Source organism: Trachurus japonicus, chromosome 9, assembly GCF_045865225.1.
Source record: "Trachurus japonicus isolate A0001 chromosome 9, Traja_1.0".
NCBI classification, from domain to species: Eukaryota; Metazoa; Chordata; class Actinopteri; order Carangiformes; family Carangidae; genus Trachurus; species Trachurus japonicus.
In genome coordinates this window covers 28,494,255-28,511,058 of record NC_140915.1, presented here as the reverse complement: position 1 = coordinate 28,511,058, position 16,804 = coordinate 28,494,255, and the positions used below count along the sequence as shown (strand labels likewise).

The 16,804-nt window shown below is 40.9% G+C and overlaps 1 protein-coding gene across 10 annotated transcripts in view; it reads left to right on the top strand.

Annotated features, from left to right (window-relative positions):
• trpm3 (transient receptor potential cation channel, subfamily M, member 3) overlaps nucleotides 1-16,804 on the top strand; it is a 138,466-nt gene that overhangs the window by 98,034 nt on the left and 23,628 nt on the right. For 9 of the 10 annotated variants that reach the window (XM_085787141.1, XM_085787143.1, XM_085787138.1 and 6 more), the window contains exons 9-13: nucleotides 6,730-6,802; nucleotides 10,944-11,044; nucleotides 11,617-11,751; nucleotides 11,969-12,019; nucleotides 15,021-15,161. In XM_085787141.1, the coding sequence (XP_085643267.1) occupies nucleotides 6,730-6,802; nucleotides 10,944-11,044; nucleotides 11,617-11,751; nucleotides 11,969-12,019; nucleotides 15,021-15,161 (501 nt within the window). Of the gene's footprint in view, nucleotides 1-6,729; nucleotides 6,803-10,943; nucleotides 11,045-11,616; nucleotides 11,752-11,968; nucleotides 12,020-14,819; nucleotides 14,856-15,020; nucleotides 15,162-16,804 lie in introns of all 10 variants that reach the window. The other variant, XM_085787144.1, reaches the window with a different exon arrangement.

Below are 16,804 nucleotides of genomic sequence, written 5' to 3'. Positions count from 1 at the left end.
CTTTTCCTTTCCCATGGCTCCCATCCCTCTTTAATCATTTTCAGGTGTCACATTCTGTGTAAGTAAAGCACTCAACTTCCCAGGGTCAGTGGCATTTACGGGCAGGTACAGCTGAGTGTCGTCAGCATAAAAATGAAAAGACACATCATATTTTTGTATTATGTGCCCCAGGGGAAGCATGTATAATGAAAATAGAATTGGTCCCAAGACAGACCCCTGGGGCACACCGTACTTTATTGAGGTGAGGGAGGACGTGTAAATATTTGCTGCGACACAGAACATATGATTTGAAAAGTATGAATAAAACCACTTCAAAGCTGTACCTGAAACTCCTACCCAGTGCCTCAGATGATTTAAAAGGATCCCGTGGTCAATTGTGTCAAACGCCGCAACCAAGGGCACAGTATCAAGGCGTTAGACACATGTAAGGCGTGCAACAGTGGGACATGCCATATCTATTAAAAAGCAATTTTCATCTTCAGTTTATAATTTTAACAGTATCATAAAAAACTGACCATAACATAAAACTTTGATAACATACTCCCTGATGATGGATTCAGTAAAAGTAAACCACATCCTTGTGTGTTGTCCATTAAACATCAGGCTTTTCTCAGCAGGTGCATACTGCAGTCATTTGTGCCCATTGCACCATGCAGACCCTCAGCTGATTATGGTTGCTTGAGATGAGGAGAGAGAGATAGTTGTGTCATCCCTCTGTTGTTCGGCCCTTTCTGTGTCTCTCACTGAGGTGATTTCACAAGCTCTCGTTCATCAGGCTGATAGGCATCGCGGGGTTCCCTCCAGCTCACACTCAGACAATCACAGTGTATGCAAGATTGGAGGGCTGTAACTGGAAGGGATATAAACAGGGGGGAAGAGAATAAGCAAACAGGAGGATTTGCTCTGGGAAGCTTCCTCTTCACTAGTTTGTGAAGCTCATACAACCTTAATTAAAACCACTCAACTGATTCTTGATCAGACTGAACCAATCTTATTAAAACTTAGATATCCAAATGCTGCAGGACAACATGTAGAACATGAGATGAAGCCAAAATAAATCTCCCTGTGCATGATCATAGTTTCCTCTGGGCTCTACACAGCTAATTCACTATGTTAGGTCTGCAAGGCTGGATTTCAGGACTTAATTCCCACTTACACCATACGGAAACAAAACATGGTCCTAGTTAGTGAACAAATTGTTTGGTGTGTCTGCCAGTGAGCAAGTTTTGTCATGGAACCACATGGCCAACACACATGGAATTGAGATCGCAAACTGGCAGTAATGGGTCTACATAGTATCTGAAATCATTCTCAGCTAAACTACTGTATACCCAGAGCCCCCAAGAGCCTAATGCTTATCAAAATTGATTATGGCAATATTTACATTTGAAATGAAAATTGCAGACACAGCAGGGGAATTTGCAAAATACTATTTTATCCTATAATTTAATGCACTCATTCTACAGCCATGTTCATGATGCCTCACAGGTGATTGTAAAAAAAGACAAAAGACAATAAGTCAACTCAGATGTAAAAAAAAAAAAATTAGAAAGAGGTGTGAAATTAAATAATAAAACCAGTAGATAGATTTCATTGACAAACTCAAATAAATATCAGAAATACAACAGTCTAAACAAAAGCTTTGCTAAATGTAAAGTTTTGTTTGAAGAAGTTTTCAGGTGCTCGGGCAGACTGACTTTATGCAGACAAGCATTAAAACTAAAAGCTTTTGTCCTGCACTTTGGAACAACTAAAGGACCTGAATCAAAGGACCTGAGGGGCCACTGCTTCATACCGTATTGGAGGCAGGTATATTAAGAGGCTGGTGCAAGATGAAGCAAGAGAATTGTAAAATCAATATGGAAACCGACAGGACTTTACAATTTGTTCTATCTGTCTCAGTGATGGGGACACTGTGAAATGATGTTGGTTCTATAACACCTGTATAACATCTCATGTAATGTGTATAAACCTGGGTTTGTGCTTGTATACCAAAGCCAAGTAGTGTCAACCTCATGTTAACATGCAGGTCAGGAGATGGGTCACAAAACCGGGTGCAATAACATGTGTTGACCCATCCACATTGGCAGCAAATGCAGGTTTCCCTTGGTTCAGTGCATCAGTCTGAAAGGGGTAAGTGTAAGGGTGTATGAGCGAGCAAGAGAGTGCAAAAGAGAGACAGAGAGAGAGAGAATGGGAGTGTGTGTGTTTGTCTCTGTGCCAGTGTGCCTGTGTTTTCCTTTTTTTCTGGCTCTGCAGAAAGCCAAAGAACAGAAGGAAAAGAGAAAGACTAAGGGTGACTGGCTGGGATAAAGTGGGAGAGAAGGAGAGAGTGTGTGTCTGCCTAAGAGGGCAGTGGAAAGGGGGAAGACCAAAGGAAGGTTCTGTCTTGCTTGTTCCTTAGATTCAGCATGTTGGTTTATTCATGTAGACATTTTGTGCTTCAGTTGCTTCTCCTTTGTTTATTATACTCAGGGCTGTTTATGTTTTATGTCAAGAGGCAATAAACTCAATGCGTGCACAGTGAAATGTATATCTCTGAGTTTTATGTGTTTATTTTTGTTTTACCACAGGCAGAACAGGCAGTCGTGTTCAAGCCTCATCGCTTTTTTGCTTTAATTTTGTCATCTCACAATGCCACATCACAAATTTCATCATTAATATGATGATCTGAAGTTAGTTAGACAATATATATAAAAAAATAATTTAAAAAAACAGAGAGGCGCTCCTCAGCTACAAATAGTATTCCCAGTAATCTGTTTTACTCTTTCATTTGGTGTAATTTACAAGTGTACTGCATCATGTCCCGGTAAAGGGGAGGAGGGAGGGAAAATAATTGCACAGGTAATCAATGAATAATGAGCAAGCTTTTGAAATTTTACAGAGATGTAACATCTATAGATGATATACGTGGAATAAAGAGAATACTAAGAGCACCACGTTTATATCAATTTGTCTGGATGATAAGGGTAATTATCTTTCTCATATATGCGTATCACTTATCTTGTTTCTTTCATCCGTTCTACACATAGGTTGAAAAACTTTATTTGAATGAGTTGAGCTGAGTACAGGCAGTGCTAGAATCAGTTCATTAAATATTATCATGCCCGTCATATAGGTATTTTTATATGCAAGTCCAATTCTAGCTCTAATTACAGGAGAAATGCCTCTTTTTCAATCTCCCTCCCCCTCTACCCAGATCCCTCTCTGTGGGGTGGTGGCGGTGTGGGGAGAGGGGTGCAAGATGGCTGTCCTGGTATCTCCCAGCTTGGTATGAATAATTGAGTGCAGAATAGTCCTTATATGTTTAATTCGGATTAAATATTTAGAAGGAACCACCAGCCCACAGTGTTCCTCCGCCTCCCTGACAAGAGAAACTAAGAACGAGTAGGAGGAAGACAAGGGCAGCAAAAAAGTGACTTAAATGGACCATGAGGGAGAGATGGCGAGAGAGGGAGGGAAAGATAGATGGGAGGGGGGAGATGGAGGGAACAAGACAAGATTTAGGAGAAGGGAAACATGTGGATTGAAGAACAAATGAGTAAATGAGGTACAACAGAGAGTGTGAGTGACAAATTGTGAAACCTGCAGGCGAGCAACATTACCTTGGTTGATTCTCAGCAGGGCAATTCAGCAGTTTAAAATGTCATGAATAGAGAAACTTATTTTCCCTCTGATCTCTTTTTGTCTGTCATGCTAAAGATTTACCCCAGAAAATCACAGATGCAAAACTAAATATTTCAAATCCACAAAGATGACGCATTGTAAATACCACTGTTGTGTTTAAAAAGCAGATGAAGCTTTGGAAACCTCAGCACAGTGTGGATGTGTGCAGTGCCTGCCATGTGTCTTGCATGTACATGTAGCAGTATCAGCAGGGTCTTTGCCTGTTAAATGAAGATGAATGTTTTCCAATCAGCTTCGCTCACTGCAGCGTGAAGAGCAGTTTTCTGATCCTCTAAGCATGTAGCTTAGCGTCTCTGAAGATGTGGGAATCCTCCGACAGAACCCAGTCGCTCTGAGAAAAATGGCACTGCCTTTTCCTTTTTCATTTCCCCTATTAGTCTTCAATTTGTCAACACTCAATCTCCTTCTTTCTCTCTCACATTACTACATACATGCTTCCTCTTCCGTGCTGTGTCTCGTCTATCCTTCTGATCCCTGCCTGCAGTTGTCTCCCTCTGCTTAGTGTTTCTGGTCTTTTCCTGTCTCCTATATTCTTGTCAACAGAGAGACAGGTTGACAGAAATCAGTCAGTGCCCTGTCTCTTGTATATTGACCCCTGAGGTGTCTGTGTAGGGGCAGAGAGATTACAAAAAGAATATTCAGCATTTAGAGACATTTTCAGTATTGGTATTAACCAAGCACATTGTAAACATATCAACGTGAACACGTGTTCTTGCCCTGAGAAGATAAAAAACAAAAAAGCTACTTCCCTAGACTTCTTTCCTCAAGGGCTCAAGAACATTTGCTTGTACAACGACTCTTTCCACACACCTATTGATGACTCTGTCGGATCGCTGCAACAGTGCATTGTCACAGAGGCTGTGTTGTGTTTAGCCTCTGATTTGTAGAGTCTTTATGATCACAGGTAGCGTGTATCCACAGGGTCACCTTGGGGCTGTGATTGAAGGGAGGGAGAAAGAAGTAGAGAGGGAGCGGGCAAAGATTGTGGGGGTGGGGTGAGGGGGGGGGTAGCATGCCAGTGGGAGGTTGCTGCAAGATTAGCCTTTGGAGGTGGGCGGGGTGGAAAGATGACGGGTGGAAGAGAGTGAGTGGAGGGAAAGGTGCAGAGCCCTGGAGGGAGAGGGGAGAAAAGAAACAATGGCAAACATCTTCTATAATCATCTTTCCTCTATCACAGTGTCATCAATCTTTAGTCCTGAAGGCAGCCATGGATCGTGTGTGTGTGCGTGTGTGTGTGTGTGCGCGCGTGTGTGTGTGTAATTCTACATTCTTACACAATGATAACTACAGGGTTTAATGAACAAGTGGCTAGAATAGAGATCTGTGCTGATTGGGTGATTCGGCTCACACATGAGCACGCCTTCAAAAATTATAGGTAGCTGCTCCCTTGCTCTCTCTCCTTCTATTCCCTCCTTTCTTTCTTTGTCTGTCTGATTGGTTATTTCTAAAAGTGATCTAGTTTGGAAATTACAGCTTTTTGCACTTGCAGTTTGACATTTCAGAGTGACAATGCAAGTGCACGACAAGAAATGACTGTTTAAAACACACTCTCACACACAGCGTGTTTAGATCGCAGTATTGTTGTGTTCAACAGATGGCTGCCTACAGTAAATGTGCTGCTAGAGTCCATTAGATTGAAGGCAAAGATACGTTCTAGCAAATAGTAATGCAGCTGTTGGCCACACCGCACATACACACACAGAAGAGAGAGAAGCACATAAAATTACACCCCATACCAACAACTCATTGGGGTCTCCACTCATGAAGACCTCAATCAATACCTTCACATAACACTGCACTCCTATTTCACCTGGAGAGAGATCTTTTGATTACACACACACAAGCACACACACACATAGCCACTCCTCTTATTAGTGTATTGCATATCACAGGGCTCAGGCATTAACATGTTGCCCAGCTCCTTGTTTCTCTGACAGGGAGGAGCCAACAAGTCATCAGCACGTGTACAAATGATGAATGAGCCAACATAAAATATACTGTAAATCATCAATGTGAATTGAATTACGTCTGTGCATTTAGATTGTGTAAAAAAAAAGAGAAGAGAAGGATGAGAGAAGAAAGAGGAAGGCTAGCCTACAACACTGCAGCATTGCCTTAGGGAGAGCAACCGCAACAGCAGGAACAGCAAAGCCCGCCGAATCCTGGAACTCCACAAAATGAAGCCATTTAGAGGAGGGAGATGGGAAAGGAGATGGGCTGCAGGGAAGAGAGGGAGGTGGGAGGAGATGGATGGTGGATGGGAGGATTAGAGGAAGAGCTTGTCAGGCATTCAGAACACGCATTCTCCTGTACACGGTTCCCACAAGGTGCCCTTCACATGAGCATGTATGCCCACACACGTTAACACGAGTGTGTGCGCTCGGTATACGTCAGGAGAAGGGAAAAAAATCCTGAAAAGCTGCTCCATTTCTCTGATTTCCTCCACAGTGGACTCTGGCTTTCATCCATGGCACCATTAGTTCGTCCCAGTGGACATAAAAAATGCTGCTAAAAGACATGTCAGACTGCACAGATAAAGACCTGAACGGGCCTCGTAGTAAACGCTAATACTAAAAATGTTCGACGCAACTAAAGTAAAAGAACAGAATGATCTTTGGAGGAGAAGAGCATATTCATTGTCATGTAATGTCTCTCACTTTCCTGAGTTGCCGTCCCAGCAAATCCCTTCATTCCCTCCCCACAGTCAATAAGCTGTGTGGGAGAGTTTTGTACTGTTCCCTGCAGGAGAAGACAAGAGAGAAAAGAGATGAGTCTGGAGAGAAGAATATATTATATCAGAGCTGTGTGTCTCTCCTCTCCTCTCTCTCTTCTGAGCACCTCGCTAGCAGTGATTTTTTTCTTTTCTGAAGTTTAATCCAACAAATGAGAACACTCTGACTCAGGATGTCAATGATTTTTTTATGCTATTAGCCTTGATACATTCAAGCAAACAATGAGTGAATGACTCAAGACTAAAGTCACTTTCAAGTAGTTTGGCTTGTATATAATTAATGCACCTTTCTCTCTCTCATTGTCACCCAGATTACAGTTTTCCGGATGGGGTCAGAGGGTCATCAGGACATTGACCTTGCCATCCTCACTGCATTACTCAAAGGTGGGTGTGTGCATCTATGTGTGTGTGCTGGAGCATGAGTGTACAGTGAGTGGCTTCCATTTCACTGCCACCCTCCAGGGATGTTGTTATTTAGAAGTGTCTGTACATAAAGGGAGGGCGATATCATTTCAGAGAGCACTCCTCTCACTGTCCCAGTTTAGGTCGATGTTCAAAGCCCACAAGTATGTTTTTATTTTTACAGTCCAGAGCAGAGAAATAAAGCATACACATCTGGCCTTGTTTTTTCCCCTTTTAAAGCTCCATTAAGCAATTTTGATCACTGCATGGCAGGAAGCCTCCAATGAAAACTTGCAGTGTTAAATGTTGATGTCATATTATCAAACAGTTGCTTAGTTACAGATTTAGCAGAAACGGTGCTGTGGGTATAACTCAGTAGTCTTCTTATCACTGCATTTCCAATTTAGTTAATTCAGTTTTGAATGATTTGATCAACTAAGTTCACAACCTGACTCAAAGACTCCTGAAGTCTCCCACAGATTCAACCAGTGAGTTTCATTAGTCAGAGAGCAAGCCTACGGTCAATTCAGGTGTAAAAAAAGAAAAAAAAGAAAAAGAAAACCTAATATAAAAACAACAGCTGGAGGATAAACTATTAAAATGAACACAGCTGCTTATTAACTCTGTGGCTAGAGACAAATCATTACAGGAAGACTCTCACAGTCAACAATGATTTATAGAGAGTGACATGTCTTTTGTGCCACAGCTTTTGAAGTATATATTTCACTTAAATTTGTGTTCATCATTTCTTTTTTAATAAGCTCAATAATTATTTGGTCCATTTAGCATTGTTATGCCACAAGAGCCTTTTATATCAAAAAACTGCTTAAGTGCACACATTGTGTCTATAAGCTTGAAGTTTCTTATATCTACACTCATACATCACAGTCTATTATAGTTAACAGTAGCCCTCAGGCATGGCATGGTAAAATGTGCAGGAAGATATTAAGTTAGCAGAAGTATATGATCCCAAAGTTGTTTTGCATTTGCAATAAAGGTTAAATTGGACCAAACTGAGTTCCAAAATTGAAAATTTGTCAAATGCAGACACAGGAATGAAACTAAAGCTGTTCCCCATTGTTTCCCATGCTCCCACCTACCCATACACAACCCTTTTACACACGCACACACAGTCATTGATCCATAATTTCGATTGGTTGTTCAGTAGCCTGTATTGATCACGGTTGCTCGTCTTGCCACTTCAAGGAATACAACATAAACGAGGCCCACTGGAGTTTTGCACATGTACACATGCGCTCACGCACAATACACACCCGCACATGTGAACACACACTCATGCACGTGTACGCAGAAACAGTGAGTCCTGTGGGACTGCTTAGAAAATCAGAGCGTATGATTGACTGTCTCAGGAATTGTTCCTTAGAGAAACATTTCATTCTGCAGAGAGAGAGGAGGAGACTAAACTAGAGAGCTGGGAGAGGGAGAGAGTACAAGAGAAACATGTTTTACATAATTTATGTGCAACAGTCAAGATGCATGATCTTTAACTTGCTCTATTATTTTCCTTATGTTCAACACTCACTCGTGACTCCATCTGTTGGTGTAGCTTTCATTTCTGTTCACTTGTTCATTGCCTTTTTGTTCATTCTGCATTTTGTGTTAGTGATGGCATTTTGGATGACTGAGTGAAGGAGGCAACTGAAATCAAAGAAAGAGAGAAGACAAAAGTGGAAAAGGGGGGGAGGGGGTGAAATGGAAGTGATTAGAAAAGTGAAAGGATGAGAGAGGAACACTAAAAAAGGGGCAGCAAATGCTTTATGGTAGACACCATGAGGGTCATTTTACATGCAAGTCTCATTCTGTGGCAAAGTGAATGGGATGCGTTAAGGCTTTTAGTGTAAAATGAAATCAGTCACAACCTGCCTGAGAGCTTTTTTAAAACACTGGATTAGACTCCTTCGCCGAAGAACTAAGCTACTGCCTGAAGCTCAACAAAGCACAGCACAGTCAGGGATACACAGCAAGGAGGGAACAGAAGAGAGTGAGAGCAGGGAGAAAGGAGGGAAAGGAATGAGAGTGTGAGATACTATAGAGAGAGAGACTTGGAGAAGTGTGAACAGACAGTGCTAAAAGGAAACTGCAACTAAGCACACATGGTGTAACACAGAGAAGGGTGTGGAGTAATTGATGGCCTGATGTCAGAGGAAGTCAATATCCTGAAGATTGGGTCCATAAAGTCAGTTGGCTGCAGTTCAACCTCCCTACAGGCAGACAGCGTGAAGCCACAGGCCTTTGATAGAGCAAGGCCACCTTTCTTTTTAATATACACATATCTCTACTAAAGCTCTTATTAGCAGGCTCTGCATCTTATTAACAGGGCTCTGTCAGAACTCAGACCATTAAGCTGCAGTAATGCTACACAGGCCTTTCAGAGTCAGACAGAGCGCTGTGTAAAGCAGTGATACCAGTGTGCTTATTGAAAATTACACAGCTTTGTCTACACATCTGGGAATATTATTATACTTTATGACACTGGGCTTTTCTGAAGACTGTGAGGAGCTGTTTTCAGTGAACTCCTCCCACTGTGCAAGTGAGTAAGTTGCCTGTTAGATCTCAGTGGTCAACAGTCTTTGAAGCGTGCTGCTGATAATCTCTCACAGGCTGACTATGAAAGTTTAAATGCAGTGAGTGCTATTTTGTAACCCATCATACCGAAGCAGTTTCAAGGGTTGTGCAGATAATGAATAATACGTTTTATTTTTTTTAATACAGTCTTTTCTGCTGTGTCCAGATTTTCTTCTTCTTTTTTTCCATTTTAACAGGTATGGTGTCACAGTTGTCACCTGCAATGAACACACTTTAAATTAATTCTTTACACTCTGCACCCCAGCCCTATTGCTCAAAAATACTTTAAAACTCGGATTAAAATAAATCCTTCTATTACCATTTGCAGGATGGTTCCCAAAATACTACAATATATTAATATGTGAAAATATTGAGATGATTGGAAATGCGACGGCGCAGTATTGAACAGTTGAGAGGTTACTTAAAACAAGAGGCGGGAGAGAACACATGTCTCCCTGGAAACAATTCTTCACACATTAAAATCACAGTAGATGATATCCATCTCAATCACTCGGCCAGCAGGATACCCCAGCAAGTGTTATTTTAATGAGATCTTATATCCTGAAGTTCCCCAAAACCACCCTTAGATTGTGAATATCTCAGCAGATTTATACATCTGTCAGTATGCCCTTTACCCAACAGCAATGACATGCGGCAAAGCTATCAAAGTGATGAGAGAAGTGCCTTTTTACTTTTATGTTATCCTTATTGTCAGTTTGCCCTTGAATCTTGTAAACAACATACGTTTTTTCTTGCCTCTACTTCATCCAATATTTACTGAGCTAATTTGATTTGTCCACAATCCCACTTCTTTACATATTTTTGTCTGGTGTGTTTTGAGATGTACATCTTTGTCTTGTTCTGCTGATTACTGTACAGACATGTTGACGTTACTACAGAACCAGAGTACAGTAAAGGATGTTCACTGACACAGAAAATCAAAGGAGCGCAATTGTTCGCAATTTATACATGGACGAGATCATCAAACTGAGTGATATACATCAGTGAACAAGCTGTCATTCTGCAATGCAAAGACATTTTTTTCTACAGACACATAACAAACAGGCACAGCCATTGGCAAAGACAGAGCAGATACATTAGCTGCACTCATCACTGAAAGTTTTAATATACACAAAAAGAAACACAGTTTCTGACTTGCACTGCAGCCAAGCTCACATCACTTAATTCATTTCATACCCATAGGTACTGTAAATTGCTTCTGTCTAACACAAATACCGAGATAACAACAGAGCTGAACAATGTGAATAACAACATTGTTTTTACATGGCTGTTTCTTCAGATAAGAGAGATAAAAGCCTCATCATGTCATACTTGATTTTTCAGCCAGAAAAGTTTCAGCACGCAGCAGTGGTAAATGAGAACATAAGAATATAAAGGGAATAGAAAATAAGACACGTCAGCATCAATATTAAAACAGCATATTATATCTGGCAACTAAATTAACAACTAATAAAAATCACATTTGCTATGAAGTTTCTATCTTTGATTATGTATCTATGTTTGCATCCTCTGCCAGGTGCCAACGCTTCTGCCCCTGACCAGCTGAGTTTAGCACTGGCGTGGAACAGAGTGGACATCGCCCGCAGTCAGATCTTCATCTATGGACAGCAGTGGCCCGTAAGAACCACCAACTGTATCAAAAATAATAAATGTAGTGCAGCAGAAATATTGATTATACTCACAGGGCTTTTTGCTCTTACTGTATTTTCACAGATTTTCACTCTCTTAACATTTTGGAATATAGCAGTGTTTAAAAAGATCTTGGCATCATTGTCTTCAACAGCTCATGCTATAGTTTATAAGAAAGGTGATGCCACTAAAATGAGACTTTTAGAATTTAATAGGCAATTTGGATGCAGAAAGCTACTGTGAATATCAGTCATAGTTGAAAACTGGTTGCAAATTATAACCCAGTGCCACAGTTTGTGATTGTAATTCAAAATGTATGGATTCCTTGCAATTTTGTAATAATGCAATTTGAAGCTGCCTTAAAATGTCTAAACATTTTATTTCCACTGACTCTTTTTTTTGGCTGTGTGGTCTGTGGAAGCGAAACATGCTAGTGGATTAAAGTGTATTATGTTAACCAGTTGTGAGTGGCTTCACTTATAGACCACTGGATTATCAAAGTGACTGTTTGCTGTGTGTGATATGATCATCATGTGGGTTCTCCATCCCATGACCTTCAGGTGGGCTCCCTGGAGCAGGCGATGCTGGATGCCTTAGTTCTGGACAGAGTGGACTTTGTAAAGCTTCTGATTGAAAACGGAGTCAGTATGCACCGCTTCCTCACACTCTCCAGACTGGAGGAGCTCTACAACACGGTAATAAAAACTACTCATAAAAGGACTGTAAATACATATTGTCATCATCATCATCTGTTTGCAGAAGCACCTTCTACAGCAAATAGTTGTAATAGTGAATTTCAAAGTAAAATGTTGTTTGAGCATGGTGATATGGCAGACATTTGTAGATTCTGTTGACGACTATAATAATGTGCTCATATGTTTGATTTCTTCTCTATTTTCTTTTTCTCAACAGAGACACGGACCATCCAACACGCTGTACCACCTCGTCAGAGACGTCAAAAAGGTATGAGCATCCGTCCCTTTAGCTCTCGTGGCTGTTCAGGCACAATGTATGGGAATGTTGGCTTGAATGTATACATTAAAGAATATGTATGACTACCTAGCGTTTCAGTTGCTTTTTTTGCGATGCGTGTTGTTACTCTGTTTGCATCAATTTGTGCGTCTCCATTTTGGTAGCCCTAGTTGCTCTTAAGTGCAAATAGAGGCCGGCTTTTCTCTTTCAGCTGGAGTTGCAGGCTGCAGTGGCTGTGTAGAGCTATGCACGACTATCATCCCTCTCACGACTCCCCTGCAATTTACTCTGTTCTTTCTCTAAGGCACACACCACCATCGTAAACAAACACCACATGTATTAAATATTGTTTTTTCCACAGAACTTGAATGTGAGAAGGCCACAGTGGAACTACTGTGAGGCTGATAAAGGAGAACTTTGTACACCCACAATTTAATTGTGTTTGTTTTCTTAACGCCATTATTTAGTATCAGTTGATTCTTCCATTAGTGATCGAGCAAAAGGCCTTACTTACTTTTCTGTGTTGATTTCATGTTCTGATAATGAAACAGTTCATTGTTAATCAACTTTGGCTGCGTTAAAAGATTAAACACTCCGCAACCTTCATTATGCTGCACGTCTCCTGTAGCACCTTGGTGAATTCTGGCAACAACAGACAACAACTTAAACTTTTACATTCAACACATCTCCTCACCAATTAGGAGTGAACCCTCTGCTGAAAGATGGCAGTGAGGTCAGCAGCACCACCATTAGATCTGAGAGGCGTTCATTAATTAACTTGCTACTGATTATAGTAATGCAGTATTCTCCTCTGGGAGTCGCTGAGAAGACTCTGTCTCCTCTCCTCTCTGTCTTTAAACACAACTCTCCTCCCAACATCTGACAATATCCTCTCTTAAACATGCAAAACACACTGTAGTGCATGGCATAAGACTACCATCTTATCTTTGTAGAGCTGTGTGTAATTGCAGTAGTGTAGCTTAATGTCTGTGTGTCACTGGTCGATCGTAGTATGATGATAGTTAGATTTATCCCTTGGGTTGAGTCACCATGTCATCAGTCTTCTCTGTTCTTATAATCATAGTTCTCTGTAGACTGGTGGAACATACTATCAGCGACGGGCAGTTCTCAGTTTTGATTGAGATGCAGTAGCTAATAACAGCTGTGAGAGCCGATGAAGGCCACTCTCGGGTTTAATCTGGTCCAGTCATTAGATTGTGTGAACGCTGAGCCACAAAACAGGGAGAATCAAAAAGATTGGCCTGTGGACTGCAGCTGCCGAAAGACAAATTGGTTTTCCTGCAGAGTAAATGAACAGTGTAGTTTTGAAGCAATACAATGTGAGTTTTGACTCTCAAATGTAAATAAACCCAAATGTATTTGGGCTGTTTTACTTCCAAGTTTTCTTTTACTAACTACAAGGAATGAGCTAAAACTATTTGGTTAATTAAATATATAAGTTCATCAGAACAGCAGCCATGTCAACTAGGCTAAGAAATGATGATGTAGTTTAGAAATTTGATATACTCAAGACGCAATTTTTCAGTTGCTTCCTATAAATTTATGACACATAAGTAAAAGCAGCTGGTTGTTAAGCTATTTAAGTAGTTTCTGTCTCTTGTAGCTCTGTGTCACTTGTAATATTTTGTAGAGAGTCTTTCTCCTACACTTGAGTAATAAAAACTCCAGTGGACTAAGATCTTCGAGAGCTTTTGCACAAGGTGTAAACAAACAGTTATTAGCTCAGGCTTCACCGCCACAGGGGAGTTAAAGTTGGGGCTTGGCTGACCGCTGACTGGTGCATTTAAACTACATATATTGGTAGGATGAGGAGGTGAAGCTTTGTGAGCTTTGAGCCATGGATGTTGAAAAGGCAAGCAGTGTCAGTGGTTCTCTTCACTTCAAAGTGCATCAGTGGGCCTACAGGGGTTTGTCAGCTGTGCAGCCTCCTTCTGCTGCCATTGAAGTGGAATCGTTGGTTATGAAGCCGGGGTTAGGGATGAGTGGGGCATAGAGGGTTTCTAGGATCTCATATTGATTACAGAGGGTGGAAATGGTATCAAGGTAGGTGTAAAGCTATGTGAGGTAATTGGTATATCTTAAAGGAACAGTGGGGGTCAGGATAATGACTGTAGGATCTGGGGTTGATATAGAGGTCAGGAGGAGGAGCAGCAAGTATTGACATGGTTATAGTCTTCACGCAGAAGAACTTCTATTTCAATAATGATCCTCCTCGCCAGCGGTAATAGCTGTACGTCTGTCTGTCTTTCTATGCTATCGCCCCTCTCTTCCAGGCTAATGAGTTACTACTACTCTCTCTCTTCTCCTCTCTTCAAGACAACATTGAACCTCACTGAGAAGATCTCATTATTTCCCTAGATGCAAATTGTGATAAATCATTAAATGTTTTACATGCTTTTTAATTGTCTTCAGACCGTAGATTCTCTCTATAAATCATACTGCAAACCCCCCCTCATTTTCTACTTCCCAGCAGACTGGGCCTTTAAGGTTTTACATCCCCGGCCCCTACCGTACCTCAATCGGTGACTGGTCTTTGCTTCAACTAATGTTTTGGTCATGATAGATTAAGTTTCTGCAATAAAGCCAAGATCTGCAAACTTTTCAAGAAGGCAAAATCTAAAAAAAAAAAACGGAACCTCAGTCTGGTTTAAAAAAAATATATTATCAAAGAGGTTGGAAGAGAGATCTTGCCTGAGTTTCGATGTGTCTCCTTTCCCCTGCTCTTGCTTATCGTGCGGTTTACTCACTGACATTGTGTGTTCTTTCCAAGCGAGAATATCCAGGGTTCAGTTGGATCTACTTCAAGGTGAATCCGATAATCATGTTTTCTTTTATAGCCAAGAGTTTGATTTGGGTTTTGTAGCGTGTGTATGACTGTGTGATTTGTTTTGTACTCTTTGTTTCCCTCTTGTTTACTTTCCTTTATCAATCAGTGTGGGTTCTTGCCTGTTAACACTGTCTGGTTTTACAGGGAAATCTGCCACCGGACTACCGCATCAGCCTCATCGACATTGGACTGGTTATTGAATACCTCATGGGCGGGGCATATCGGTGTAACTACACCAGGAAGAGATTCAGAACTCTGTACCACAACCTTTTTGGACCTAAAAGGGTGAGCGAACAATTCACACCTTCATCAGCATCTCACCATTTAATGCATTTCAACATCTGAAATGTTTTAATGTCATTAATCAGAGGAACAGTATCAGAAGCAGGGAAATGAGCCTCATTTTTGCACTGTAAGTCAAGATGGATACAATGAGCTAATTATATTTTAGTAATAATATGTTAATTAGGGAATGTGCACTCAAGGGTAAACTCCACCTTGCTGATGCAAGTAGTTCATTAACATACACATAAATCTACTGTGGTCTGAAGTGTGCTGCAAGCATGGCACTTCATCTTGTTGTTGGGATGATGGAAATCTCTGACATACAGTATATTATTGTGAATGTTGATTTTCAGATGTCAGGTGGATTTTCTTTGGTCAGACATTTTCAAACATTTGAACAAAAAGCTTAGCTGAAATCACAGAACACTGAAGCAAAAGTGAGTAAAACTTCACTTATGTAGCACTTTGTTTATTCATATTATTAGGAAAAACCTGGTTTACAAAGTGCTTCACAGTCAGATAAAATGCAATCATTAGAATTAACTAATGATAACTAACTAACTACCGTTTTGGCGAGACAGCATTTAAGACAAAACAACTGGATGAAGCTGTTTGTCCTACAGCTTGTGCAACACAAGGGTGGGATACAAGTCGATGCATCTCAGCCTGACAACACAAATGAAAAAAAACAAGTACTGAATTAACACATTAAGAAAAACTCGATATGATTTTCAAGCATTTTTTGTATCGTTTGAATTGCCGAGCTGTTCCTAAACCCACACAGTCTGTAAACTCATGGTGCTGTTCATTAGCAGAGGTCAAACATAAGAGCCGTCCTATCATCATTCTTCATTTCCACATCAAGTAGAGTGGCAGAACAGGCTATTATTAGCTTGATGCAACAAATCATCCATCTATAGGAACGGCTCTTCATCATGTGCCATCATAAACCCAAGAATATCCAGACCCACTGCGCTGATTAGCACACTTTCAACCAAAGTGGGGAAGCTGATCATTGATATTGTACTATATTGTTTTGGAGGTTGTGTGTTGTACACCACATGTCACATATGGTATATGGTCATGCCCTGTTGTTCTGACATACGATTCTCATTCTGCTTCAATACCTCACACACTGCCACAGGTGTGATGAAAAATAGAAATATGCACAGCTGTGTCTGAAACACCATATTTCTGCTTGATGATGCACCTTTGGGTTTTTGTGTTTGCGTGTGTTATGTTTGTGAGTGTGTGTATGTGGGTCTTCATGTGCCTGTTTATCTCATTGTATGTCTGCCATGGCAGCAACAAAGCAGCTGGAGAGACGCAGATAAAGTGAAAGAAAAGAAATGGGACAGAAATGAGAGAGGCAGAGAGAGAGAGGGAGAGACAGAGAGAGAGACTGAGAGGGAGAGAGCGAAAGGCAGTTCCAATTTAACCGTGATTTTCTAGATGAAATGAACGTGCGATCACATAGCCATGTTCCCGCGCGCACACACAGACACACACGCACACAAACACATGTTAACTAAGAACAAAGCCTTGAAATAGATGCAGATATCAAAATCCCCACAGGAGACCTGGGCTATTTTTACCATCTCAGATGATGGCTCATGAATACATAATTCATACATGCCCCGCTT